Genomic DNA, 26,857 nt, shown 5'->3' on the forward strand with positions numbered 1-26,857 from the left:
ATACGGCCGCCCTGAAGGAATCTGCTGATAGAAAGCAGGAGGCTATCCTGAAGTCTATATATACACACACAGGTGTTATACTGAGACCAGCTATTGCTTCAGCATGGATGTGCAGTGCTGCAGCTGCGTGGTCAGATTCCCTGTCTGAAAGTATTGATACCCTAGACAGGGACACTATATTGCTAACCGTAGAGCATATTAAAGACGCACTTTTATACATGAGGGATGCACAGAGGGATATTTGCCGGCTGGCATCTAAAATAAGTGCAATGTCCATTTCTGCCAGGAGAGGGTTATGGACTCGGCAGTGGATAGGAGATGCAGATTCTAAAAGGCACATGGAAGTTCTGCCTTATAAGGGTGAGGAGTTGTTCGGGGATGGTCTCTCGGACCTAGTTTCCACAGCAACAGCTGGGAAGTCTACATTTTTACCCCATGTTCCCTCACAGCCAAAGAAAGCACCGTATTATCAGGTACAGTCCTTTCGGCCCAATAGGGGCAAGCGGGTTAGGGGCGCGTCCTTTCTGCCCAGAGGCAGAGGTAGAGGGAAAAAGCTGCAGCATACAGCCAGTTCCCAGGAGCAAAAGTCCTCCCCCGCTTCCTCTAAGTCCACAGCATGACGCTTGGGCTCCACAGGCGGAGCCAGGTACGGTGGGGGCCCGTCTCAAATATTTCAGCAATAAGTGGGCTCGCTCACGGGTGGATCCCTGGATCTTTCAAGTAGTATCTCAGGGATACAAGCTGGAATTCGAGACGTCTCCCCCCCGCCGTTTCCTCAAATCTGCCTTACCAACCACTCCCTCAGGCAGGGAGGCAGTGTTACAGGCAATTCACAAGCTGTATTCACAACAGGTGATAGTAAAGGTGCCCCTACTTCAACAAGGACGGGGTTACTATTCCACAATTTTGTGGTACCAAAACCGGACGGTTCGATGAGACCCATTTTAAATTTGAAATCCTTGAACACATATATAAAAAAATTCAAGTTCAAGATGGAATCGCTCAGGGCGGTTATTGCAAGCCTGGACGAGGGGGATTACATGGTATCACTGGACATCAAGGATGCTTACCTGCATGTCCCCATTTACCATCCTCACCAGGAGTACCTCAGATTTGTGGTACAGGATTGTCATTACCAATTCCAGACGTTGCCGTTCGGTCTATCCACGGCTCCGAGGGTCTTTACCAAGGTAATGGCCGAAATGATGATACTCCTTCGAAAGAAGGGAGTTTTAATTATCCCGTACTTGGACGATCTCCTGATAAAGGCGAGGTCCAGGGAGCAGTTGTTAGTCGGGGTAGCACTATCTCGGGAGGTGCTACAACAGCACGGCTGGATTCTAAATATTCCAAAGTCACAGCTGGTCCCTACGACACGTCTACTGTTCCTGGGGATGGTTCTGGACACAGAACAGAAAAAAGTGTTTCTCCCGGAGGAGAAGGCCAAGGAGCTGTCATCTCTAGTCAGAGACCTCCTAAAACCAAAACAGGTGTCGGTGCATCACTGCACGCAGATCCTAGGAAAGATGTTAGCTTCCTACGAAGCAATTCCATTCGGCAGGTTCCATGCAAGAACCTTTCAGTGGGACCTGTTGGACAAGTGGTCCGGATCGCATCTTCAGATGCATCGGCTGATAACCCTGTCTCCAACGACCAGGGTGTCTCTGCTGTGGTGGCTGCAGAGTGCTCATCTTCAAGAGGGCCGCAGATTCGGCATACAGGACTGGGTCCTGGTGACCACGGATGCCAGCCTTCGAGGCTGGGGGGCAGTCATACAGGGAAGAAACTTCCAAGGACTATGGTCAAGTCAGAAGACTTCCCTGCACATAAATATTCTGGAACTGAGGGCAATTTACAATGCCCGAACTCAGGCAAAACCCCTGCTTCAAAACCAGCCGGTACTGATCCAGTCAGACAACATCACGGCGGTCGCCCATGTAAACCGACAGGGCGGCACGAGAAGCAGGTCGGCGATGGCAGAAGCCACAAGGATTCTCCGATGGGCGGAAAATCACATATTAGCACTGTCAGTAGTGTTCATTCCGGGAGTGGACAACTGGGAAGCAGACTTCCTCAGCAGGCACGACCTCCACCCGGGAGAGTGGAGACTTCATCCAGAAGTCTTCCAAATGATTGTAAACCGTTGGGGAAAGGCCACAGGTGGACATGATGGCGTCCCGCCCAAACAAAAAGCTAGAAAAGTATTGCGCCAGGTCAAGAGACCCGCAGGCGATAGCTGTGGACGCTCTAGTGACACCGTGGGTGTACCTGTCGGTTTATGTGTTCCCTCCTCTTCCTCTCATACCAAAGGTACTGAGGATAATAAGGAGAAGAGGAGTAAGAACTATACTCATTGTACCGGATTGGCCAAGAAGAGCTTGGTACCCGGAACTTCAAGAAATGATCTCAGAGGACCCATGGCCTCTGCCGCTCAGACAGGACCTGCTGCAGCAGGGGCCCTGTCTGTTCCAAGACTTACCGCGGCTGCGTTTGACGGCATGGCGGTTGAACACCGGATCCTGAAGGAAAAGGGCATTCCGGAGGAAGTCATTCCTACGCTGATTAAAGCTAGGAAAGAAGTAACCGCAAATCATTATCACCGCATATGGCGAAAATGTTGCGTGGTGTGAGGCCAGGAAGGCCCCAACGGAAGAATTTCAGCTGGGCCGTTTCCTGCACTTCCTACAGTCGGGGGTGACTATGGGCCTAAAATTGGGTTCCATTAAGGTCCAGATTTCGGCTCGATCGATTTTCTTCCAGAGAGAACTGGCTTCACTACCTGAAGTTCAAACTTTTGTTAAGGGAGTGCTGCATATTCAGCCCCCTTTTGTGCCTCCAGTGGCACCTTGGGATCTCAAACGTGGTGTTGGATTTCCTAAAGTCACATTGGTTTGAGCCACTTAAGACCGTGGAATTGAAATATCTCACGTGGAAAGTGGTCATGTTGTTGGCCTTGGCTTCGGCCAGGCGTGTATCAGAATTGGCTGCTTTGTCATGTAAAAGCCCTTATCTGATTTTCCATATGGATAGGGCAGAATTGAGGACTCGTCCCCAATTTCTCCCTATGGTGGTATCAGCCTTTCATCTGAACCAACCTATCGTGGTGCCTGCGGCTACTAAAGACTTGGAGGCTTCCAAGTTGTTGGACGTAGTCAGGGCCCTGAAAATTTATGTTTCCAGGACAGCTGGAGTCAGAAAAACTGACTCGCTATTTATCCTGTATGCGCCCAACAGGTTGGGTGCACCTGCTTCAAAGCAGACTATTGCTCGCTGGATCTGTAGTACGATTCAGCTTGCACATTCTGCGGCTGGACTGCCGCATCCTAAATCAGTGAAAGCCCATTCCACGAGGAAGGTGGGCTCTTCTTGGGCTGCTGCCCGAGGGGTCTCGGCTCTTCAACTTTGCCGAGCAGCTACTTTGTCGGGGTCAAACACGTTTGCAAAATTCTATAAGTTTGACACCCTGGCTGTGGAGGACCTAGAGTTTGCCCATTCGGTGCTGCAGAGTCATCCGCACTCTCCCGCCCGTTTGGGAGCTTTGGTATAATCCCCATGGTCCTTACGGAGTCCCAGCATCCACTTAGGACGTCAGAGAAAATAAGAATTTACTCACCGGTAATTCTATTTCTCGTAGTCCGTAGTGGATGCTGGGCGCCCATCCCAAGTGCGGATTGTCTGCAATACTTGTATATACTTATTGTTTAACTAAAGGGTTATTGTTGAGCCATCTGTTGAGAGGCTCAGTTGTTATCATACTGTTAACTGGGTATTGTATCACGAGTTATACGGTGTGATTGGTGTGGCTGGTATGAGTCTTACCCGGGATTCAAAATCCTTCCTTATTGTGTCAGCTCTTCCGGGCACAGTATCCTAACTGAAGTCTGGAGGAGGGTCATAGTGGGAGGAGCCAGTGCACACCAGTTAGACCTAAAGCTTTCTTTATAGTTGTGCCCAGTCTCCTGCGGAGCCGCTATTCCCCATGGTCCTTACGGAGTCCCAGCATTCACTACGGACTACGAGAAATAGAATTACCGGTGAGTAAATTCTTATTTTCTCACATAACCATGTCCAGGGACTCTGTGTCTTGTGCGGCCGAATATGTATCTTCTCCAGAGGAATCCATTCCATGTACACAGGAATGTAATATTTTGTCTCAGCCGTCCGAAGCAGAGTCCCAGTGGGTAGCTTCTATTAAGGGAATGATATCCCACATTTCTACTAGGATTGCGCATTATGAGACTGAATCATAGATTTTAAAACAATCTGTGGAGGTTTTGTTTGGTTCTGTCCCCACTACCTCAAAATCCCCTGGTGTATCCAGGAAACGTGCGCTTGCTCAGATTATGCAGGTCGACACGGACATCGACTCTGACACGGCAGAGGGTGATGCGGATATGCGTGTGGGGGGGGGGGGGGGGGTGAGTCTTCCCTGGCAAGTGGGGTACATCTCATGATTGAGGCTATTAGGGATGTGTTACACATTACTGACAAACCACCTGAACAGGTAGAGAAGGCTTACTTTACAGACAATAAGAAGGCCTCCCTGACCTTCCCTGCGTCTAAGGAATTAAACGCATTATTGGGAAAATCCAGAGAAAAAATTCCAGATTCCAAAGAGGGTTATTGTGGCTTTTCCTTTCCCTGAGGATGATAGGAAAAAATGGAAAAACCCGCCTATAGTAGACGCTTCTGTATCTAGACCGTCTAAAAAGGTGGTTCTACCTGTCCCGGGGTCTACCATTTTGAAGGAACCGGCAGGCCGCAAGATTGAAACTACGCTCAAATCCATATACACTGCTTCAGGAGTGGCGTTAAGACCCACTATTGCCTGTGCATGGATTTCTAAAGCCATAGTAAAGTGGTCAGGCACATTACTAGAGGACTTAGATTCTATGGATAGAAGTGACATTGAATTGTTTTTACGTAACATACAGGATTCTGCGGCTTTCATGCTGGAGGCCATGAAGGACCTGGGTAATCTGACTCCATGGACATCGTCCATGGCTGTCTCCGCACTCAGGGGAATCTGGCTATGCCAATGATCTACAGATGCGGAATCCAGAGAAGTGTGGAGAACCTACCCTTCACAGGTCAGGCACTATTTGGGGAAGCATTGGATGCGTGGATCTCCACGGCAACTGCTGGTAAGTCAAACTTTCTTTCCTCAGCCTCTCAGACGGTAAAGAAACCTTTTTCTACGTCCTGTGTGCAGTCCTTTCGGTCTGCAAAAGCTAAAAAGTCCAAGACTCCTACCACTTTCTTCAGAGGTGGGCGAGCAAAATCCAAAAAAACGGCACCGGCAGGTTCCCGAGACCAGAAACCTGCCTCTGTGTCCTCAAAATCCTCAGCATGATGGTGGACCTCCCTGCCTGGAGAACGGGCAGGTGGGAGCGAGGCTCAGATGTTTCGGTCACGTCTGGGTGTCGTCCGGTCTGGATCCCTGGGTACAGGATATTGTGTCCCAGGGATACAAACTGGAGTTTCAAGAGCTCACACCCCACAGGATCTTCAAATCAGGCCTGCCAGCTTTGCTGACAGAAAGGGCTATCCTTCAGGAAGCCATTCACAAATTGGAAAGATCAGATGTCATTGTTCCAGTTCCACCTCATCTGGTAAACCAGGGTTACTAGTCAAACCTGTTTGTGGTACCGAAACTGGATGGTTCGGTGAGGCCAATTTTGAACCTGAAGTCGCTAAACCCTTATCTGAGGGAATTCAAGTTAAAAATGGAGTCTCTGAGAGCGGTGATCTCAGGGCTGGAGGAAGGAGAGTTTCTGGTGTCCTTGGACATCAAGGATGCGTACCTCCACATTCCGATTTGGCCGCCACACCAGGCATATCTCAGATTTGCGCTGTTAGACTGTCACTATCCGTTCCAGGCACTGCCATTCGGACTCTCCACAGCACCGAGGGTGTTCACTAAGGTAATGGCAGAGATGATGATTCTCCTTCGCAGGCAGGGGGTGAATGTAATTCCTTATCTGGACGATCTGCTGATAAAGGCAATGTCCAGGGAAATGTTATTGCAGTCCATTGCTCTCACGACTCGACTGCTCAGGGAACATGGATGGATTTTGAATCTTCCAAAATCACATTTGGAGCCGACAAGGAGATTGTCTTTCCTGGGGATGATCCTCGACATGGAAGTGCAGAGGGTATTTCTACCGGTGGAAAAGGCGTTGGTGATCCAAGCGATGGTCCGGGATGTCTTGAAGCCTACCCGGGTATCGGTTCATCAGTGCATTCGCCTTCTGGGGAAATTGGTTGCCTCCTACGAGGCTCTTCAGTACGGAAGATTTCATGCACGTTCCTTCCAACTGGATCTTCTGGACAAGTGGTCGGGATCTCATTTGCACATGCACCAGAGGATACGTCTGTCGCCAAAAGCCAGGATTTCACTCCTGTGGTGGCTACAATTGCCTCACCTTCTAGAGGGCCGCAGGTTTGAGATTCAGAACTGGATCCTTCTAACCACAGATGAAAGTCTCAGAGGTTGGGGTGCAGTCACCCAAGGGGAGACCTTCCAAGGAAGGTGGTCAAGTCTGGAATCCATTCTTCCAATCTACATTCTGGAACTAAGAGCCGTGTACAACAGTCTTCTACAAGCGGCACATCTTCTACAAGATCAGGCCATTCAGGTGCAGACGGATAATGTAACGACGGTGGCCTACATAAACCGACAGGGCAGAACGAAGAGCAGAGCTGCAATGTCAGAGGTATAAAAAAAAAATCATCCTCTGGGCAGAAAGGCCCGCGTTGGCGCTATCAGCAATCTTCATTTCGGGAGTGGACAACTGGGAAGCGGACTTCCTCAGCAGACAGAGTGGGGCCTCAATCCGGAGGTGTTCACGGAAGTGACAAATCTTTGGGGTGTACCTCAAATAGACATGATGGCTCCCCATCTCAACAAGAAGCTTCGGAGGTACTATTCCAGGTCAAGAGACCCGCAAGCAGTGGTGGTGGACGCCCTGGTGACTCCGTGGGTGTTTCAGTCAGGGTACGTGTTTCCTCCACTTCCACTCATTCCAAGGATTCGAAAACTCATAAAGAGAACAAGATTTCAGGCAATCCTCATTGCTCCGGACTGGCCAAGATGGGCTTGGTACACGGATCTTCTGGATCTACTGCTGGAAGATCCAAGGCCTCTTCCTCTTCGGGAGAGTACCTGCTGCAACAGAGGCCGTTCGCTTATCAAGACTTACCACGGCTACGTTTGACGGCATGGAGGTTGAACGCCAGATATTGGCTCAGAAGGGCATTCCGAACAAGGTTATTCCTACCCTGATGCAGGCTAGGAAAGGAGTAACGTCTAAACATTACCATCGCATTTGGAAAAATTATGTATCTTGGTGTGAATCCAAGAAGCTTCCTACGGTGGAGTTTCAACTGGGACGGTTTCTCCTCTTCCTGCAAGCAGGTGTGGATATGGGCCTGAGTTTGGGATCCATAAAGGTCCAGATTTCGGCCTTATACATTTTCTTCCAGAAACAACTGGCTTCCCTCCCTGAGGTTGACTTTCTTTGAAAGGGGTTCTGCACCTCCAGCCTCCCTTTGTGCTGCCTACGGCACCCTGGGATCTTAACGTGGTGTTACAGTTCCTCCAATCGGATTGGTTCGAGCCTCTACAGGAGGTTGAGGTCAAGTTTCTCACGTGGAAGGCTGTCACTTTGTTGGCCTTAGCTTCTGCTAGACGTGTGTCGGAGTTGGGGGCTTTGTCTTGTAAAAGCCCCTACTTGATCTTCCATGAGGATAGAGCTGAGCTCCGGACACGTCAGCAGTTCGTTCAGAAGGTTGTGTCGGCTTTTCATATCAACCAACCTATTGTGGTGCCAGTTGCTACTGACTTCTTAATTCCGTCAAAGTCCTTGGATGTTGTACGGGCTCTGAAAATCTATGTGAAGAGGACTGCTCGTCACAGAAAATCGGACTCTGTTTGTCCTGTATGATCCCAAGAAGATTGGGTGTCCTGCTTCTAAGCAGACGATCTCTCGCTGGATCAGGGAGTGACCCTGATAATCCAGCATGCATATTCTATGGCAGGATTGCCGTGTCCTAAATCTGTTAAGGCCCACTCTACTCGTAAGGTGGGTTCTTCTTGGGCGGCTGCCCAGGGTGTCTCGGCTTTACATCTTTGCCGAGCGGCTACTTGGTCAGGGTCGAACACGTTTGCTAAGTTCTACAAGTTCGATACTTTGGCCTCTAAGGCCCCTAAAGTTTGGTCAATCGGTTCTGCAGGAGCCTTCGCGCTCTCCCTCCCGTTCTGGGAGCTTTGGTACATCCCCATGGTACTAATATGGACCCCAGCATCCTCTAGCACGTAAAAGAAAATAGGATTTTAATTACCTACCGGAAATCCTTTTCTCGTAGTCCGTAGAGGATGCTGGGTGCCCGCCCAGCTCTTCGTGATCCTGCAGTGGTTACTTGGTTCAGTACTGCTTTGTTCTTTGTTAACTTGGTTAAGTATTCTTGTTCAGCTGTTGCTGAGTTTTCAAGCTGGTTAGCTTGGTTTGCCTTGTATGTGTGAGGTGGTGTGAATCTCGCCACTATCTGTGTACAATCCTTCTCTCAAAGTAGTCAGTCTTCTCGGGAACAGTTTCTATACTGAGTCTGGTATGAGGGGCATAGAGGGAGGAGCCAGCCCACACTATTAAAGTCTTAAAGTACCCATGGCTCCTGGTGGACCTTTCTATGGTTTTAATCCATGGTACTAATATTGACCCCAGCATCCTCTACGGACTAAGAGAAAAGGATTTACCTGTAGGTAATTAAAATCCTATTTAAGTCTATATACACTGGGGCCAGCCTTTTTACAAAGACCGGTTATTGTGGGTTGCTGGATGGCCCATGCTATTCATTCTTGGGCAATTCAAATTCAGGGGCGTCTCTCGGGGGATATGCCCCACTACAGATACATCTGGGAGAATTCCTGCCAGGATGCTTGGGTCAGAGAGATCGTTTTTCAAGGCTACAAGCTGAGATATTGCAAATCAAGCTTACCAGTTTTGGAGGATATGCAAGTTACGTTGCAACTGGCTATCCAAAAGTTGGTCCAGTCCCACGTCATTGTTCCAGTACCACTGCCGCAACGCGGCAAGGGGTTTTACGCAAACCTATTCGTGGTACCGAAACCGGACGGTTCGGTAAGGCCCATTTTGAATCTGAAGTCTTTGAATCCGTATTTAAGGGTGTTCAAGTTCAAAATGGAATCCATGCAAGCAGTGATTGCGGGTCTGGAAGGCCAGGAATTTATGGTCTCCTTGGATATCAAGGACGCCTACCTCCATATTCCGATTTGGCCGCCTCATCAGGCGTACCTACGATTTGCACTGCTGGACGATCACTTCCAGTTCCAGGCCCTACCCTTCAGTCTGTCTACAGCCCTGAGGGTATTCACAAAGGTGATGGTGGAGATGATGATACAGCTCCAGGTCCAGGAGGTCAATGTGGTCCCTTACCTGGACGATCTTCTGATAAAGGCAAGATCCAGAGAACTTTTGTTGCTCCATATCGACCATACCATCCATCTTCTGTCGGACCACGGGTGGATCCTCAACTTACCTGGAGCCCACTCAAAGGTTCCTGTTCCTGGGGATGTTGCTGGATACTGTTGCCCAGAAGGTATTTCTATCAGTGAAAAAGCGAAAACACTTAAGGAAATGGTGCTCCAACCTTCTCGAGTGTCCATCCATTTTTGCATAAGATTGTTGCCAGAACGTTTCAGTTGGATCTCCTGAGCAAGTGGTCTGGATCACATCTGCAGATGCACCGGATGATTCGGCTGTCACCTCAGGCCAGGATTTTCCTCCTGTGATGGCTACAGTCCTCCAATCTCCTGGAGGGCAGGAGTTTCGGAATTCAGGATTGGACCCTCCTCAAGACGGATGCAAGTCTGAGAGGATGGGGAGCTGTCACCCAAGGGGCGCAGTTCCAGGGCAGGTGGTCAGCCCACGAAAGCCTCCTTCCACTGAACATTCTGGAACTTCGGGCGATCTACAATGCTGTACTTCAAGCCTCTCTGCTTAAGATCTTGCAATCCAGGTGCAGTCGGACAATGCCACAGCAGTGGCGTACATCACTTGGCAAGGAGGGACAAGAAGCGGAGCCTGCATGCGAGAGGTGTCACAGATACTTCTCTGGGCTGAAAGAAATACAAGAGCCATGTCAGCAATCTTCATTCCGGGTGTGGACAACTGGGAGGCGGACTTCCTGAGTCGTTACGATCTCCATCAGGGGAAGTGGGGGCTCCACCATCTGGTGTTCCAGCAGATCATCGACCGGTGGGGTTGCCCACAAATAGACATGATGGCTTCTCGTCTCAACAAGAAACAGCAATACCAGGGACCCTCAGGCAAGGGCAGTGGACGCAGTCGTCGCCTTGGCCGTACCAGCTGGTTTACCTGTTTCCTCTGATCCCATTGCTCCCACGAGTGCTAAAGCGAATCAGGAATTAAGGTGTCCAGGCAGTTCTACTTGCCCTGGATTGGCCTCGAAGGGCATGGTACGCGGATCTTCTGGACATGTCCGTCCAAGGACCCCTGACCTCTACCACTAAGAAGAGATCTTCTTCAGCAAGGACCGTTCAGCTTTCATTTGACGGCATGGCGATTGAGCGGAACATCCTAGCTCTCAAAGGCCTTTCCAAGAAGGTTGTTGCAACCATGGTTCAGGCCAGGAAACCTGTGACGTCAAAACATCATCATCATATCTGGAGGCGATATGTCTCTTGGTGCGAGGAACGCATGTATCCGCCTGCTGAATTTCTCTTGGGACGTTTCTTACGTTTCCTGCAGGCTGGTTGGATAAGGGCTTACGTCTGGGTTCTATTATGGTCCAGATTTCAGCCCTCTCCATTTTCTTCCAGAAGAAATTGGCAGCATTGCCAGAAGTTCAGACCTTCTTACAAGGGGTACTCCACATACAACCACCTTTTGTGCCGCCCACGGCACCCTGGGATTTGGATGTGGTGTTGAACTTTTTACAGTCGTCCTGGTTTGAACCTCTGATGACAGTAGAAGACAAATACCTCACGTGGAAGACGTCGATGTTACTGGCTCTGGCTTCTGCTATATGTGTCTCAGAATTGGGGATCCTTATTGTGTAAAAGTCCCTACTTTTATGAGGAAAGAGCGGAGCTCCAGACTAGACAACAGTTCCTGCCGAACGTTGTCTCCGCGTTCCAAGTGAATCAACCTATTGTGGTCCCATCCTGTTCTGGCGCTTCTGCTCCTCCGGAGACTTTGGATGTTGTACGTGCTTTGAAGATCTATGTCAGGTGCACAGCTCGGGTCAGAAACATGGATTCTTTGTTCGTGCTCTATGATGCGCAGAAAAAGGGTTGTCCTACTTCAAAGCAGTCTATTGCTTGTTGGATTAGGCTTACTATCCAACAGGCCTATGTGTCGGCAGCCTTACCTGTTCCTAAGTTTCTAAAGGCCCATTCTACAAGATCAGTGGGCTCTTCCTGGGCGGCTGCCTGTGGAGTCTCGTCCCTACAACTATGCCGAGCTGCTACCTGGTCGGGGAAGAACACTTTTTTGAAATTCTACAAATTTGATATCCAGTTTGGGCAGGCGATGCTGCAGCAGTCTCCGCACGTTCTCGCCCATTCTGGATGGTTTGGGACGTCCCCATCGTACAAGTTCTCCCCAATATCCCTTATGGATGCTAGAGAAAATAGGATTTTAATACCTACCGGTAAATCCTTTTCTCGTAGTCCATAAGGGATATTGGGCGCCGGCCTCAGTGCGTTGACTTTTCTGCAGGTTCTTTTCTGTGGTTACCTGTTCAACTGTTATTGTTACCAGCCGTTGCTTGTTGTTGTATGGTTGTGGTGTGCTGGTGTGTAAATCTCACCACCTTTTGTTATCTTGTGCCTTCTCTCATATATGTCCTTTCTCCTTTGGGCACATTTTTACCTACAACTGCCTGTGGGAGGGGGCATAGAGGGGAGGAGCCTGCACACCCAGTTGAAGTTTAAAGTGCACTGGCTCCTTTGGACCCCGTCTATACCCCATCATACTAGTTGTCCCCAATATCCCTTATGGACTACGAGAAAAGGATTTACTGGTAAGCATTAAAATCCTATTTCTCTGACGTCCTAAGTGGATGCTGGGGACTCCGTCAGGACCGTGGGGATTAGCGGCTCCGCAGGAGACAGGGCACAAAAGTAAAAGCTTTAGGACTAGGTGGTGTGCACTGGCTCCTCCCCCTATGACCCTCCTCCAAGCCTCAGTTAGGTTTTTGTGCCCGGCCGAGAAGGGTGCAATCTAGGTAGCTCTCCTGAGCTGCTTAGAATAAAAGTATAGACTTAGGTTTTTTTTATTTTCAGTGAGTCCTGTTGGCAACAGGCTCACTGCATCGAGGGACTAAGGGGAGAAGAAGCGAACTCACCTGCGTGCAGAGTGGATTGGGCTTCTTGGCTACTGGACATTAGCTCCAGAGGGACGATCACAGGGCCCAGCCATGGATGGGTCCCGGAGCCGCGCCGCCGGCCCCCTTACAGAGCCAGAAGAGTGAAGAGGTCCAGAAATCGGCGGCAGAAGGCATCTGGTCTTCAAGAAAGGTAGCGCACAGCACTGCAGCTGTGCGCCATTGCTGTCAGCACACTTCACACTCCGGTCACTGAGGGTGCAGGGCGCTGGGGGGGGGGCGCCCTGAGACGCAATGAAAACACTATTTATGGTAAAAAATACATCACATATAGCTCCTGGGCTATATGGATGTATTTAACCCCTGCCATTTTACCTCATAAAAAGCGGGAGAAAGGCCGCCGTGAAGGGGGCGGAGCCTATCTCCTCAGCACACAAGCGCCATTTTCCCTCACAGCTCCGCTGGAAGGACGTCTCCCTGACTCTCCCCTGCAGTCCTGCACTACAGAAACAGGGTAAAAAAGAGAGGGGGGGGCACTAATTTGGCATATAAAAACATATATAGCAGCTATAAGGGAGAAACACTTATTTATAAGGTTGTCCCTATACATATATAGCGCTCTGGTGTGTGCTGGCAAACTCTCCCTCTGTCTCCCCAAAGGGCTAGTGGGGTCCTGTCCTCTATCAGAGCATTCCCTGTGTGTGTGCTGTGTGTCGGTACGCGTGTGTCGACATGTATGAGGAGGAAAATGGTGTGGAGGCGGAGCAATTGCCTGTATTAGTGATGTCACCCCCTAGGGAGTCGACACCTGACTGGATGGTCTTATTTAAGGAATTACGTGATAGTGTCAGCACTTTACAAAAAACTGTTGACGACATGAGACAGCCGGCAAGTCAGTTAGTTAGTGCCTGTCCAGGCGTCTCAAACACCGTCAGGGGCTCTAAAGCGCCCATTACCTCAGTCGGTCGACACAGACACGGACACTGACTCCAGTGTCGACGGTGAAGAAACAAACGTATTTTCCAGTAGGGCCACACGTTACATGATCACGGCAATGAAGGAGGCTTTGCATATTTCTGATACTACAAGTACCACAAAAAAGGGTATTATGTGGGGTGTGAAAAAACTACCCGTAGTTTTTCCTGAATCAGAAGAATTAAATGAAGTGTGTGATGATGCGTGGGTCTCCCCCGATAAAAAATTGCTGATATCTAAGAAATTATTGGCATTATACCCTTTCCCGACAGAAGTTAGGGCGCGTTGGGAAACACCCCCTAGGGTGGATAAGGCACTCACACGCTTATCAAAACAAGTGGCGTTACCGTCTCCTGATACGGCCGCCCTCAAGGAGCCAGTTGATAGGAAGCTGGAAAATGTCCTAAAAAGTATATACACACATACTGGTGTTATACTGCGACCAGCGATTGCCTCAGCCTGGATGTGCAGCGCTGGGGTGGCGTGGTCGGAGTCCCTGACTGAAAATATTGATACCCTGGACAGGGACAGTATTTTATTGACTATAGAGCGTTTAAAAGATGCGTTTCTATATATGCGTGATGCACAGAGGGATATTTGCACCCTGGCATCAAGAGTAAGTGCGATGTCCATTTCTGCCAGAAGATGTTTATGGACACGACAGTGGTCAGGTGATGCGGATTCCAAACGGCATATGGAAGTATTGCCGTATAAAGGGGAGGAGTTATTTGGGGTCGGTCTTTCGGACCTGGTGGCCACGGCAACAGCTGGAAAATCCACCTTTTTACCCCAACTCACCTCTCAGCAGAAAAAGACACCGTCTTTTCAGCCTCAGTCCTTTCGTCTTCATAAGGGCAAGCGGGCAAAAGGCCAGTCATATCTGCCCCGGGGTAGAGGAAAGGGAAAAAGACTGCAGCAGACAGCCTCTTCCCAGGAACAGAAGCCCTCCACCGCTTCTGCCAAGTCCTCAGCATGACGCTGGGGCCTTACAAGCGGACTCAGGTGCGGTGGGGGGTCGTCTCAAGAGTTTCAGCGCGCAGTGGGCTCACTCGCAAGTGGACCCCTGGATCCTACAGGTAGTATCCCAGGGGTACAGATTGGAATTCGAGACGTCTCCCCCTCGCAGGTTCCTGAAGTCTGCTTTACCAACGTCTCCCTCCGACAGGGAGGCAGTATTGGAAGCAATTCACAAGCTGTATTCCCAGCAGGTGATAATCAAAGTACCCCTCCTACAACAGGGAAAGGGGTATTATTCCACACTATTTGTGGTACCGAAGCCAGACGGCTCGGTGAGACCTATTCTAAATCTGAAATCTTTGAACACTTACATACAAAGGTTCAAATTCAAGATGGAGTCACTCAGAGCAGTGATAGCGAACCTGGAAGAAGGGGACTATATGGTGTCCCTGGACATCAAGGATGCTTACCTTCATGTCCCAATTTGCCCTTCTCACCAAGGGTACCTCAGGTTCGTAGTACAGAACTGTCATTATCAGTTTCAGACGCTGCCGTTTGGATTGTCCACGGCACCCCGGGTCTTTACCAAGGTAATGGCCGAAATGATGATTCTTCTTCGAAGAAAAGGCGTCTTAATTATCCCTTACTTGGACGATCTCCTGATAAGGGCAAAGTCCAGGGAACAGTTGGAGGTCGGAGTAGCACTATCTCGGGTACTGCTACAACAGCACGGGTGGATTCTAAATATTCCAAAATCGCAGCTGATCCCGACGACACGTCTGCTGTTCCTAGGGATGATTCTGGACACAGTCCAGAAAAAGGTGTTTCTCCCGGAGGAGAAAGCCAGGGAGTTATCCGAGCTAGTCAGGAACCTCCTAAAACCAGGAAAAGTGTCAGTGCATCATTGCACAAGGGTCCTGGGAAAAATGGTGGCTTCTTACGAAGCGATTCCATTCGGCAGATTTCACGCAAGAACTTTTCAGTGAGATCTGCTGGACAAATGGTCCGGATCGCATCTTCAGATGCATCAGCGGATAACCCTGTCTCCGAGGACAAGGGTGTCTCTTCTGTGGTGGCTGCAGAGTGCTCATCTACTAGAGGGCCGCAGATTCGGCATTCAGGATTGGATCCTGGTGACCACGGATGCCAGCCTGAGAGGCTGGGGAGCAGTCACACAGGGAAGAAATTTCCAGGGAACGTGGTCAAGTCTAGAGACTTCTCTCCACATAAATATACTGGCGCTAAGGGCAATTTACAATGCTCTATGCCTAGCAAGACCTCTGCTTCAAGGTCAGCCGGTGCTGATCCAGTCGGACAACATCACGGCAGTCGCCCACGTAAACAGACAGGGCGGCACAAGAAGCAGGAGGGCAATGGCAGAAGCTGCAAGGATTCTTCGCTGGGCGGAAAATCATGTGATAGCACTGTCAGCAGTGTTCATTCCGGGAGTGGACAACTGGGAAGCAGACTTCCTCAGCAGGCACGACCTCCACCCGGGAGAGTGGGGACTTCACACGGAAGTCTTCCACATGATTGTGAACCGTTGGGAAAAACCAAAGGTGGACATGATGGCGTCCCACCTCAACAAAAAACTGGACAGGTATTGCGCCAGGTCAAGGGACCCTCAGGCAATAGCTGTGGACGCTCTGGTAACACCGTGGGTGTACCAGTCAGTGTATGTGTTCCCTCCTCTTCCTCTCATACCCAAGGTACTGAGAATTATAAGACGGAGAGGAGTAAGAACTATACTCGTGGCTCCGGATTGGCCAAGGAGGACTTGGTACCCGGAACTTCAAGAGATGCTCACAGAGGACCCATGGCCTCTGCCGTTAAGAAGGGACTTGCTTCAGCAAGGACCCTGTCTGTTCCAAGACTTGCTGCGTTTGACGGCATGGCGGTTGAACGCCGGATCCTAAGGGAAAAAGGCATTCCGGAAGAGGTCATACCTACCCTGGTCAAAGCCAGGAAGGAGGTGACCGCACAACATTATCACCGCATTTGGCGAAAATATGTTGCGTGGTGTGAGGCCAGGAAGGCCCCCACGGAGGAATTTCAACTCGGTCGAATACTGCATTTCCTGCAAACAGGAGTCTCTATGGGCCTCAAATTGGGGTCCATTAAGGTTCAAATTTCGGCCCTGTCGATTTTCTTCCAGAAAGAATTGGCTTCAGTTCCTGAAGTCCAGACATTCGTCAAGGGAGTACTGCATATACAACCCCCTTTTGTGCCTCCAGTGGCACCGTGGGATCTCAACGTAGTTCTGGGATTCCTCAAATCACATTGGTTTGAACCGCTCAAATCTGTGGATTTGAAATATCTCACATGGAAAGTGACCATGCTGTTGGCCCTGGCCTCGGCCAGGCGAGTGTCAGAATTGGCGGCTTTGTCTCACAAAAGCCCATATCTGATTTTCCATTCGGACAGGGCAGAACTGCGGACTCGTCCCCAGTTTCTCTCTAAGGTGGTGTCAGCGTTTCACCTGAACCAACCTATTGTGGTGCCTGCGGCTACTAGGGACTTGGAGGACTCCAAGTTGCTAGACGTTGTCAGGGCCCTGAAAATATATATTTCCAGGACGGCTGGAGTCAGGAAAACTGACTCGCTGTTTATCCTGTATGCACCCAACAAGCTGGGTGCTCCTGCTTCTAAGCAGACGATTGCTCGTTGGATTTGTAGTACAATTCAGCTTGCACATTCTGTGGCAGGCCTGCCACAGCCAAAATCTGTAAATGCCCATTCCACAAGGAAGGTGGGCTCATCTTGGGCGGCTGCCCGAGGGGTCTCGGCTTTACAACTTTGCCGAGCTGCTACTTGGTCAGGGGCAAACACGTTTGCTAAATTCTACAAATTTGATACCCTGGCTGAGGAGGACCTGGAGTTCTCTTATTCGGTGCTGCAGAGTCATCCGCACTCTCCCGCCCGTTTGGGAGCTTTGGTATAATCCCCATGGTCCTGACGGAGTCCCCAGCATCCACTTAGGACGTCAGAGAAAATAAGAATTTACTTACCGATAATTCTATTTCTCGTAGGCCGTAGTGGATGCTGGGCGCCCATCCCAAGTGCGGATTGTCTGCAATACTTGTACATAGTTATTGTTACAAAAATCGGGTTATTGTTGTGAGCCATCTTTTCAGAGGCTCCTCTGTTATCATGCTGTTAACTGGGTTCAGATCACAAGTTGTACAGTGTGATTGGTGTGGCTGGTATGAGTCTTACCCGGGATTCAAAATCTTTCCTTATTGTGTACGCTCGTCCGGGCACAGTATCCTAACTGAGGCTTGGAGGAGGGTCATAGGGGGAGGAGCCAGTGCACACCAGCTAGTCCTAAAGCTTTTACTTTTGTGCCCTGTCTCCTGCGGAGCCGCTAATCCCCATGGTCCTGACGGAGTCCCCAGCATCCACTACGGACTGCGAGAAATAGAATTATCGGTAAGTAAATTCTTATTTTTTGCTGGTTTTGTTTTTTACATATCTCGACTCACAATGAGGGTTTTGAACAAAGACTTCAGATCCTGCATGTAAGAAAGTAACAATGACCTAGGTCAACGTATTTAAACCTTTTCTCCCAAAACTCCTGAAACATAAGGGAATCCCAATTTATTACTAAAAATGAGCATTGTACAATGCCCATACTATTGTTCCTTTGTTTTCTTCTTTTTTTTTTAAATTGTAAACTCCAGTACACTGCTTTTATTTTAGATGTTTAAAAAATAAATAAAAATGATCATGGCCTCACAAGAACATAATGGGGTATAGGTGGATCAAGCCGGATGCTAGTATTACCATGGGAGCATGTCCGTGACCTCTCCAGCCGGGGACTGTGCAGGAGGTGGCGGCGCAGCTGTCTGTTAATGTTTCCACGGGAGCTTGTCTGTTGTCCGGGGCAGTTGCAGACATGTTTTCTCTGCAGCAGTGGCGACTGTGCCGGAGGCACCACTGGCTGTTGGCATTACCATGGGAGCATGCCTTTTGTCCGGGTCCTCTGCAGACATGTCTCCTCTCCAGCGGTGGCGACTGTGCAGGTGGCTCCATTTGGCTCAGCAGCTGACACATTGGCACAGCGGCAGCCGCTGTGTACAAGGTGGGAGGAACACTTGGGGCCAGCCTCTCAGTTCAGTCAGGCAGTTGCCAGTGTACTGTCACACGTAGCACAGCTCTATCCTTTAGACAGTGAGGACACTGTAGTGTTCATTATAGCACCCTGCACCTTTAAAATCCTGTGCAGTTCCTCTTTCCTGCCTGGGGTGTCGCTCTCTGCTGTAGTGCTTCTCAGCACACACAGGTCTGTATCACAGCACTGAGTAACAAATCACTACACTGAAAACTGTTAAATTAGGAAGGAATAAAGATATACTGTAGAAAAGTGTTCCATTAGTAAGTAACTGTTTACTAAACTAATACATTAATAAGAAGTAGCAGGAGTTTAGCTAATGTTCTGAAGCAGTTTAGTTATGCTAATCCAGGCTCCATGTTCTGAACCTGAACCGAAAAATGACAGAAGCTGATTGGTACTGTGGAGTCCATGTACTAAGAGGAGAGGTTTTTTTTTTTTGGGGGGGGGGGGGGCAGCACCAGCTCATCAGCACACTGTCCTGCTCGGCTCCGACTCAAGTGAGTCTGTGATCTATTTACTAAGCCTTGGAGAGAGAGAAAGTGAACGGAGATAAAGTACCAGCCAACCTGTCATTTTTCAAACACATATTACGTCTGTAACGTGGCATTTAGAAGCTGATTGGTACTTTATCTCCATCCACTGTATCTCTCTTCAAGACTTAGTAACTCTCTATTACAATACCCCTCTGTCGTAATAATATAGTGAATATACATACAGTAGCATGATACAGAATCAGATACAGGCCAGCGCTGGAGTGAGACTGAGAATAATCTGATCTCGACTTGTCTCAGTAATACAGGAGAGGAAAGCTGTTGCTGGGACTGCCTGTGTGCTGGTAATCGGGGGTGGATGGCCAGAGTGGATCTGCCAACAACATTCTCTGTTCTACTTCTAGTCACTACTCAGTAGCTACTATTCAATACAGACTAGTGCTGCCGCTGCGTGCTGGCCGTCGTCTTGAGTTCAGTTGACAGGGCAGAATGACAGCAGACATGCTCAGCTGTCAGTCAGCACTCAGCAGCCCCACCTCTCCCCGCTCACTGTATCTATCTTCATAGGCAGGCAAGGAGGCTACTTGCTTCTTACCCTGCCTGTGTGGGTGGCTGTGGTCAGCCTTTCATGGAGGAGTCTACAACTGTCTCCTCCCTCTGAGCTGCTCAGTGACTGAGTTTACAGCCGCTGCGCCATCAGTCGCTGCGAACACCGCTGCTGCAGCAGTTGAGGTACTCGCTAAGCAGCAGCAGTGCACAACAGGAGCCGGGAAGCCATGCCGCGCATGCACTGAGGAAACTTTTGCCCACCTCTTCTGCGCATGCGCGGCTATTGGATAGAGAGAACCACCAATGGTAGCATAGTTTCTAACCATTGATGATTTGAGCTCAAACATCCATCGATGGGGGCGGTACCAATGGTCATCACTACCGGTATCTGATTCTTCTAACTGGAGAAGCAGGAAGTTTAAAAAAATATACAGTATCTCTGCTGCAGCTGCACAGGATGGGACTCGAGAGAAAGAGAGAAGTGAATCACACATAGTGCAGAGGTGGAATGTCAGTCACCACCAAAGGGGTCACTATTCCTTCACTCTCCTCCGCAGGGATATTTTTAGTAATTTTTGCGGTAGCTGCCTGATGCTTTGGCCAAACTCAGTCATAATAAACATTCTTCTGCCTGGATACGTTCTGAAATAATGTTATTATTTCTCCTCATAGTGCAATTGCCATCCGTTAAAATAAATGAAGAGACCGGCTTGGCTCAAGTGCAATTAACATCAAAGAATGCCCTGAAAATTCACAAACAGCCGGTTTCTACATCATTTGCCGTATTTGATGAGTAAGTGTCCCATGTTAAGGGCAAATTACAGAAGGATTTTTTTTTAACAATATGCTAAACAGTGTTTTAAAACAGGGGTCACTTATTGTCCACCCATGCTTTATAAGCTTATGCCACCAAAAGTAAAAATGTAATTTTAAGTTTAATGACGTTAAATGACTGAAGCTCACTTGTCAGATTATATTGCAAGATAGCAGGTAAGTGAGATTGTGTGTTTTATATATATTTCATCCTAATACCGAGATACAATATTTGGTAAGTTTAACTTATACTTTGCATTGCATCTCATGTATTCAGTAATTACAGTTCGCCAATACCATTTAAGACCTCTTTTGTATTTAACACCCTTTGCTGCTAAGGACGAGTGGGACTTGTCCTATGTGCTGCTCCACTGTGGTGGAAAACTTTACCTAAAGGTTTCCCCCTTAAAGTTGCTGTTGCTCTGAGCCAGCGCAGCTTTTGAGTATACAACTGACCTCAAGCACAAGTAGTTATGTCTTCGGATAAAATAAATAGGCCATTAGTAGAGAGCTTTTAGAGGGTAGTCACGTCACGTGATTACAACCTGTCTGGGGTCCAGTACAGGTATATACCGACCTGACGTCACGTAGCAAAATAACAGGCATTTTAATATATGAGTAGTGGCTTTCAAATAGCCATGATTTTTCTACTGGATAACTTAAAGTTGTAAAATCAGGTCAATATATTATAATAATCTAATTGTATTTATGTCCGAAACAATTGGCCTTTGAGGAGGTTGTTTTCCCAGTCATTCAGGAGTTGATTCAATTACAAAAAGCCAGGAGGGATTCTTCTTATGAACACTTCTATACTTCCACCCCCCTCCCTCTCTCCCCATATTGAGTGGCTTAATCATAAGTTCCTCTCCTTGCGGGGAATTCAAGTGTTTGAAAAGTCAGTTGGGTGTCTCTTTTCCTGTCTATTAGATAGGAAAAACGGTTACCCAAATGACTTTTCAAACATTTGAATTCCCCCCATTATGTTATTAGGACATTTTGCAAGATGTTGCTACTACTTCAGAATAAATCCTATCTGTAATGTGAGATTGTTTGTTAACCTTCCCCCTACTCTTATACTCTGTGGCTTAATTGTCTCCTATCTACAGTGTTTTTCTGTTAATTGCTTCATTGTGTTTCCTATCATTATAGTATTGTCATATTTCAGTGATCCTCCCACTAGGCACAGTATGTTTTGTCAACAATCACAATGTACAACATGTCAACTTGCAAAATGTTGACATGTACATAGTGTTGATACCCAATTTGAAGCCTAAACCCTAAAGGGGGGTACACACGGAGAGATCCGTGCTTAAAATCTAAGCAATCTTGCTAGATTGCTTAGATTTTAAGTACGGATCTGCCGTGTGTATGCCCCCCAGCGATAGCGATGCGCGGCCCCGCACATCGCTATCGCCGGTGCTAGAGTGAGCCTGCATGCAGGCTCAATCTAGCGGGTCGCTCACTTCACCGTTGTGTGAAGTGAGCGGCCCCCCGTCGGCTTTCCCCCTCGCTCAGCACATCGCGCTGTGCTGAGCGGGGTGAGAGATGTGTGCTGAGCGGTCTGTGTTAAGATCGCTCAGCACACATCTCTCCCGTGAGTACCCCCCTTAACTCTAACCCCAAACCTAGAATTTCTAGCATTTTAACAATGTCAACATTATTGTGTCGATCTTGAACTGTTGACATAATGTGGGGAATTCAATTGTTTGAGAAGTCGGTTGGGTGTCTGTGTTTTCCTGTCTAATAGACAGGAAAAACACAGACACCTTACTGACTTTTCAAACAATTGAATACCCCACAAAGACTACATCCCCTCTCACTTCCTTTCTTCTTATGGTCTTCTCAAAATTTCTTCTGATTTTTATATTTGGATTATAGGCGAAAGTGTGAATTTTAGGTTTTTTTTCTGTGTTCCAGTTTATATCGCCTATTGTGTAGTCATCTATAGCTTGTTCACCGTGCTGTTCATGGTAATGTCTGCATTTTATCTTAGACTAGTAACCCGCCCAGGCTTCACATAGGAGCAATTTAGATTTTACAGTGATAGCCTTTTTTCTCATAAGATTTCCTTGTAGACAACATGAGTTGTTTTACATCCTGAGGTCAACACGAAAAGGTTTTGTTTTTGACATGACACGTGAAAGGGCCACGTAAAGTTGTCCATGAGAAATACATTCTCCGCTTAGGTCAACTCTAGCCATGTTAAGGGGGGTATGGGTCATTTGGTCGACAAGACTTAGGTCGACCACTATTGGTCGACATGCATTAGGTCGACAGGATCACTAGGTCGACGTGAACAAGGTCGACGTGGAAAAAGGTAGACATGAGTTTTTTTTACTTTTTTTGGTGTCGTTTTCTTCGTAGTGACCGGGAACCCCAATTAGTGCACAGTGTCCCCTCGCTTCGGGCAAGGTGCCTCGCTGTGCTACCACCACGCTCGGCACAGGTCACCGTTCCAAATTGTAGTCCATGTGGATCGTAAAGTATGAAAAAGGTCAAAAAAAATGAAGGAAAAAAAGTGAAAATATCATGTCGAGCTAGTACATGTTGACCTAATGACCATGTTGAACTAGTGACCATGTCGACCTAATGCATATCAACAAGTAGTGGTCGACCTAATGACTGTCGACCTAAGATATTGACCAAATGGCCGTAAGCCGTTAAGGGGGATATTCAATCGCTCCAAGAATTTCTGAGCTATTGAATTTACCCCCCACCCTCCCATGTGTATTCAACTGCAGGCCATTTTCACCCCTTTTTAAGGCATTTTTGACAATTCTTTTTCACTTTTTTTTTTCTTTTATTTGTGTGAAACGGCATTGTCGAAAAACAGACCGCAGTATCACTGGCGCAGGAGATAAAAACGTAAATTCGCCGTTCCACGTTTAGGTGAAAAAATGGCCCTGCTATTGTAGTGGGCGAATCCCCATTCACCCTAAAAAAAAAAAAATAGGGAAAAGTGCCTTGGTGAAAAAACTGACCTAATTGAATACTCCCCTTAGTGTCTGCCCGTGTGCTTTACTTTTTATTCTGCCAAAGCAGACTCTTACCGGGAATTGAACTTGTTTGAAATTAAACGGCAAATCTGATGGAATCATTGGGATTCTCGGCATTGAAACCATTTCTCTAATGCCACAGCAGGTTAAAATAGTGTCTGCGAATTATGTCTGTTTCTATCTGCAGAGACGATTATTTCGCTCAGCAGACGTCTTTGTAAAGTTTTACTTGGTCATTTGTCAATCAAGATTCTCTTTCTTGGTCAGTTTCATTTTTATGGGATAATTCTTGTAGCGGTGGATGTACTATGACCTATACCGAGTGCCGTGTATAGTCTCACACCAGCGGCATGCGCATGCAACTCCAATTACCCCTGCGCTGGGTCGGCCGTCTTTTCTTTGAGTTGCTTCACTAAGACTACTATTAGGAGAGACACTTCTAAGGCATGTTTCCTACAGGATTGTAAGGTTCTGTTGAAATTATGGCTTCTGGGTACTTTGATCAATCTTTTGTAAGACTGAGATAGATGTGATAAGTTGCAGTCACGTAGCTAAGCAACGAAGGGAGACCCAGGCATTATGGGGGACATTTACTAAGCAGTGATAAGAGCGGAGAAGTGAGCCAGTGGAGAAATTACCCCATCAACCAATCAGCAGCTCTGTATCATTTTATAGTATGCAAATTATAGATGTTACTTCAGTGCTGATTGGTTGCCATGGGCAACTTCTCCACTGGCTCACTTCTCTGCTCTTATCACTGCTTAGTAAATGTCCCCCTATGTCCCATAGTGATAGGACATAACTATCAGATGATCTCTACAGTGAATGGAAAGCTGTATGCATTCCAAGCCTCAGTTTCAGATGATCATATGATCGTAAGGAAATCCAATGCGGAAAAAACTGAACACAGCTACTGCAGTACCACTCTTGGCCACTGTGTGCACTGTAGAGCACTACCATTCCTCTTTCTCTAACGTCCTAGTGGATGCTGGAAACTCCGAAAGGACCATGGGGAATAGCGGCTCCGCAGGAGACTGGGCACAACTAAAGAAAGCTTTAGGTCACCTGGTGTGCACTGGCTCCTCCCACTATGACCCTCCTCCAAGCCTCAGTTAGATCTTTGTGCCCGGCCGAGCTGGATGCACACTAGGGGCTCTCCTGAGCTTCTAGAAAGAAAGTATATGTTAGGTTTTTTTATTTTACAGTGAGACCTGCTGGCAACAGGCTCACTGCACCGAGGGACTAAGGGGAGAAGAAGCGAACCTACTTGCTTGCAGCTAGCTTGGGCTTCTTAGGCTACTGGACACCATTAGCTCCAGAGGGATCGACCGCATGGAACTGGCCTTGGTGTTCGGTCCCGGAGCCGCGCCGCCGTCCCCCTTACAGAGCCAGAAGTAAGAAGAGGTCCGGAAAATCGGCGGCAGAAGACATCAGTCTTCACCAAGGTAGCGCACAGCACTGCAGCTGTGCGCCATTGCTTCTCATACACACTTCACACTCCGGTCACTGAGGGTGCAGGGCGCTGGGGGGGGGCGCCCTGAGCAGCAATAATAAGACCTTGGCTGGCAAAATAATCACAATATATAGTCCCAGAGGCTATATATGTGATAAATACCCCTGCCAGAATCCATAAAAAAGCGGGAGAAAAGTCCACAAAAAATGGGCGGAGCTATCTCTCTCAGCACACTGGCGCCATTTTCTCTTCACAGTGCAGCTGGAAGACAGCTCCCCAGGCTCTCCCCTGTAGTTTTCAGGCTCAAAGGGTTAAAAAGAGAGGGGGGGCACTAAATTTAGGCGCAATATTGTATATACAAGCAGCTATTGGGGAAAATTCACTCAGTTATAGTGTTAATCCCCACATTATATAGCGCTCTGGTGTGTGCTGGCATACTCTCTCTCTGTCTCCCTAAAGGGCTTTGTGGGGTCCTGTCCTCAGTCAGAGCATTCCCTGTGTGTGTGCGGTGTGTCGGTACGGCTGTGTCGACATGTTTGATGAGGAGGCTTATGTGGTGACGGAGCAGATGCCGATAAATGTGATGTCGCCCCCTGTGGGGCCGACACCAGAGTGGATGGATAGGTGGAAGGTATTAACCGACAGTGTCAACTCCTTACATAAAAGGCTGGATGACGTAACAGCTGTGGGACAGACGGCTTCTCAGCCCGCGCCTGCCCAGGCGTCTCAAAGGCCATCAGGGGCTCAAACGCCCGCTCCCTCAGAAGGCAGACACAGATGTCGACACGGAGTCTGACTCCAGTGTCGACAAGGTTGAGACATATACACAATCCACTAGGAACATCCGTGGCTTGATCCCGGCAATAAAAAATGTGTTACACATTTCTGACATTAACCCAAGTACCTCTAAAAATGGGTTTTATGTTTGGGGAGAAAAAGCAGGCAGTGTTTTGTTCCCCCATCAGATGAGTGAATGAAGTGTGTGAAAAAGCATGGGTTCCCCCGATAAGAAACTGCTAATTTCTAAAAAGTTACTGATGGCGTACCCTTTCCCGCCAGAGGATAAGTTACGCTGGGAGATATCCCCTAGGGTGGATAAGGCGCTCACTCGGTTGTCAAAAAAGGTGGCACTGCCGTCTTAGGATACGGCCACTTTGAAGGTACCTGTTGATAAAAAGCAGGAGGCTATCCTGAAGTCTGTATTTACACACTCAGGTACTAGACTGAGACCTGCAGATCGTGCTGCTGCAGCGTGGTCGGTGACCCTGTCAAACAGGGATACTAGTTTGCTAATATTAAAGACGTTGTCTTATATATGAGGGATGCACAGAGGGATATTTTGCCGGCTGGTATCCAAAATTAATGTAATGTCCATTCTGTCAGGAGGGTGTTAGAGACCTGTCACTGGACAGGTGATCCTGACGTTAAAAGGCGCATAGAGATTCTGCCTTATAAGGGTGAGGAATTATTTGGGGATGGTCTCTGGGACCTCGTATCCACAGCAACAGCTGGGAAGAAATTTTTTTACCTCAGGTTTCCTCACAGACAAAGAAAGCACTGTATTATCAGGTACAGTCCTTTCGGCTTCAGAAAAGCAAGCGGGTCAAAGGCGCTTCCTTTCTGCATAGAGACAAGGGAAGAGGGAAAAAGCTGCACCAGTCAGCCAGTTCCCAGAATCAAAATTCTTCTACCGCTTCCTCTGAGTCCACCGCATGACGCGGGGGCTCCACAGGCGTAGCCAGGTACGGTGGGGGGCTGCCTCAAAAATTTCAGCGATCAGTGGGCTCGCTCACAGGTGGATCCCTGTTTCCTTCAAGTAGTATCTCAGGGGTACATGCTGGAATTCGAGATGTCTTCCCCCCGCCGTTTCCTCAAATCTGCCTTGCCGACAACTCCCTCAGGCAGGGAGGCTGTGCTAGAGGCAATTCACAAGCTGTATTCCCAGCAGGTGATAGTCAAGGTGCCCCTACTTCAACAAGGACGGGGTTACTATTCCACACTGTTTGGGGTACCGAAACCGCACGGTTCGGTGTGACCCATTTTATATTTAAAATCCTTGAACACATACATAAAAAATTCAAGTTCAAGATGGAATCGCTCAGGGCGGTTATTGCAAGCCTGGACGAGGGGGATTACATGG

At 48.3% G+C, this 26,857-nt stretch overlaps 1 protein-coding gene across 1 annotated transcript in view; it reads left to right on the forward strand.

Annotated features, from left to right (window-relative positions):
• EXOSC8 (exosome component 8) overlaps positions 1-26,857 on the forward strand; it is a 116,177-nt gene that overhangs the window by 79,867 nt on the left and 9,453 nt on the right. Inside the window, exon 9 of the mRNA XM_063951851.1 lies at positions 20,128-20,248. Coding sequence (XP_063807921.1) covers positions 20,128-20,248 — 121 coding nt within the window. The remainder of the gene's footprint in view (positions 1-20,127; positions 20,249-26,857) is intronic.

This window comes from Pseudophryne corroboree, chromosome 2, assembly GCF_028390025.1.
Source record: "Pseudophryne corroboree isolate aPseCor3 chromosome 2, aPseCor3.hap2, whole genome shotgun sequence".
NCBI lineage: Eukaryota > Metazoa > Chordata > Amphibia > Anura > Myobatrachidae > Pseudophryne > Pseudophryne corroboree.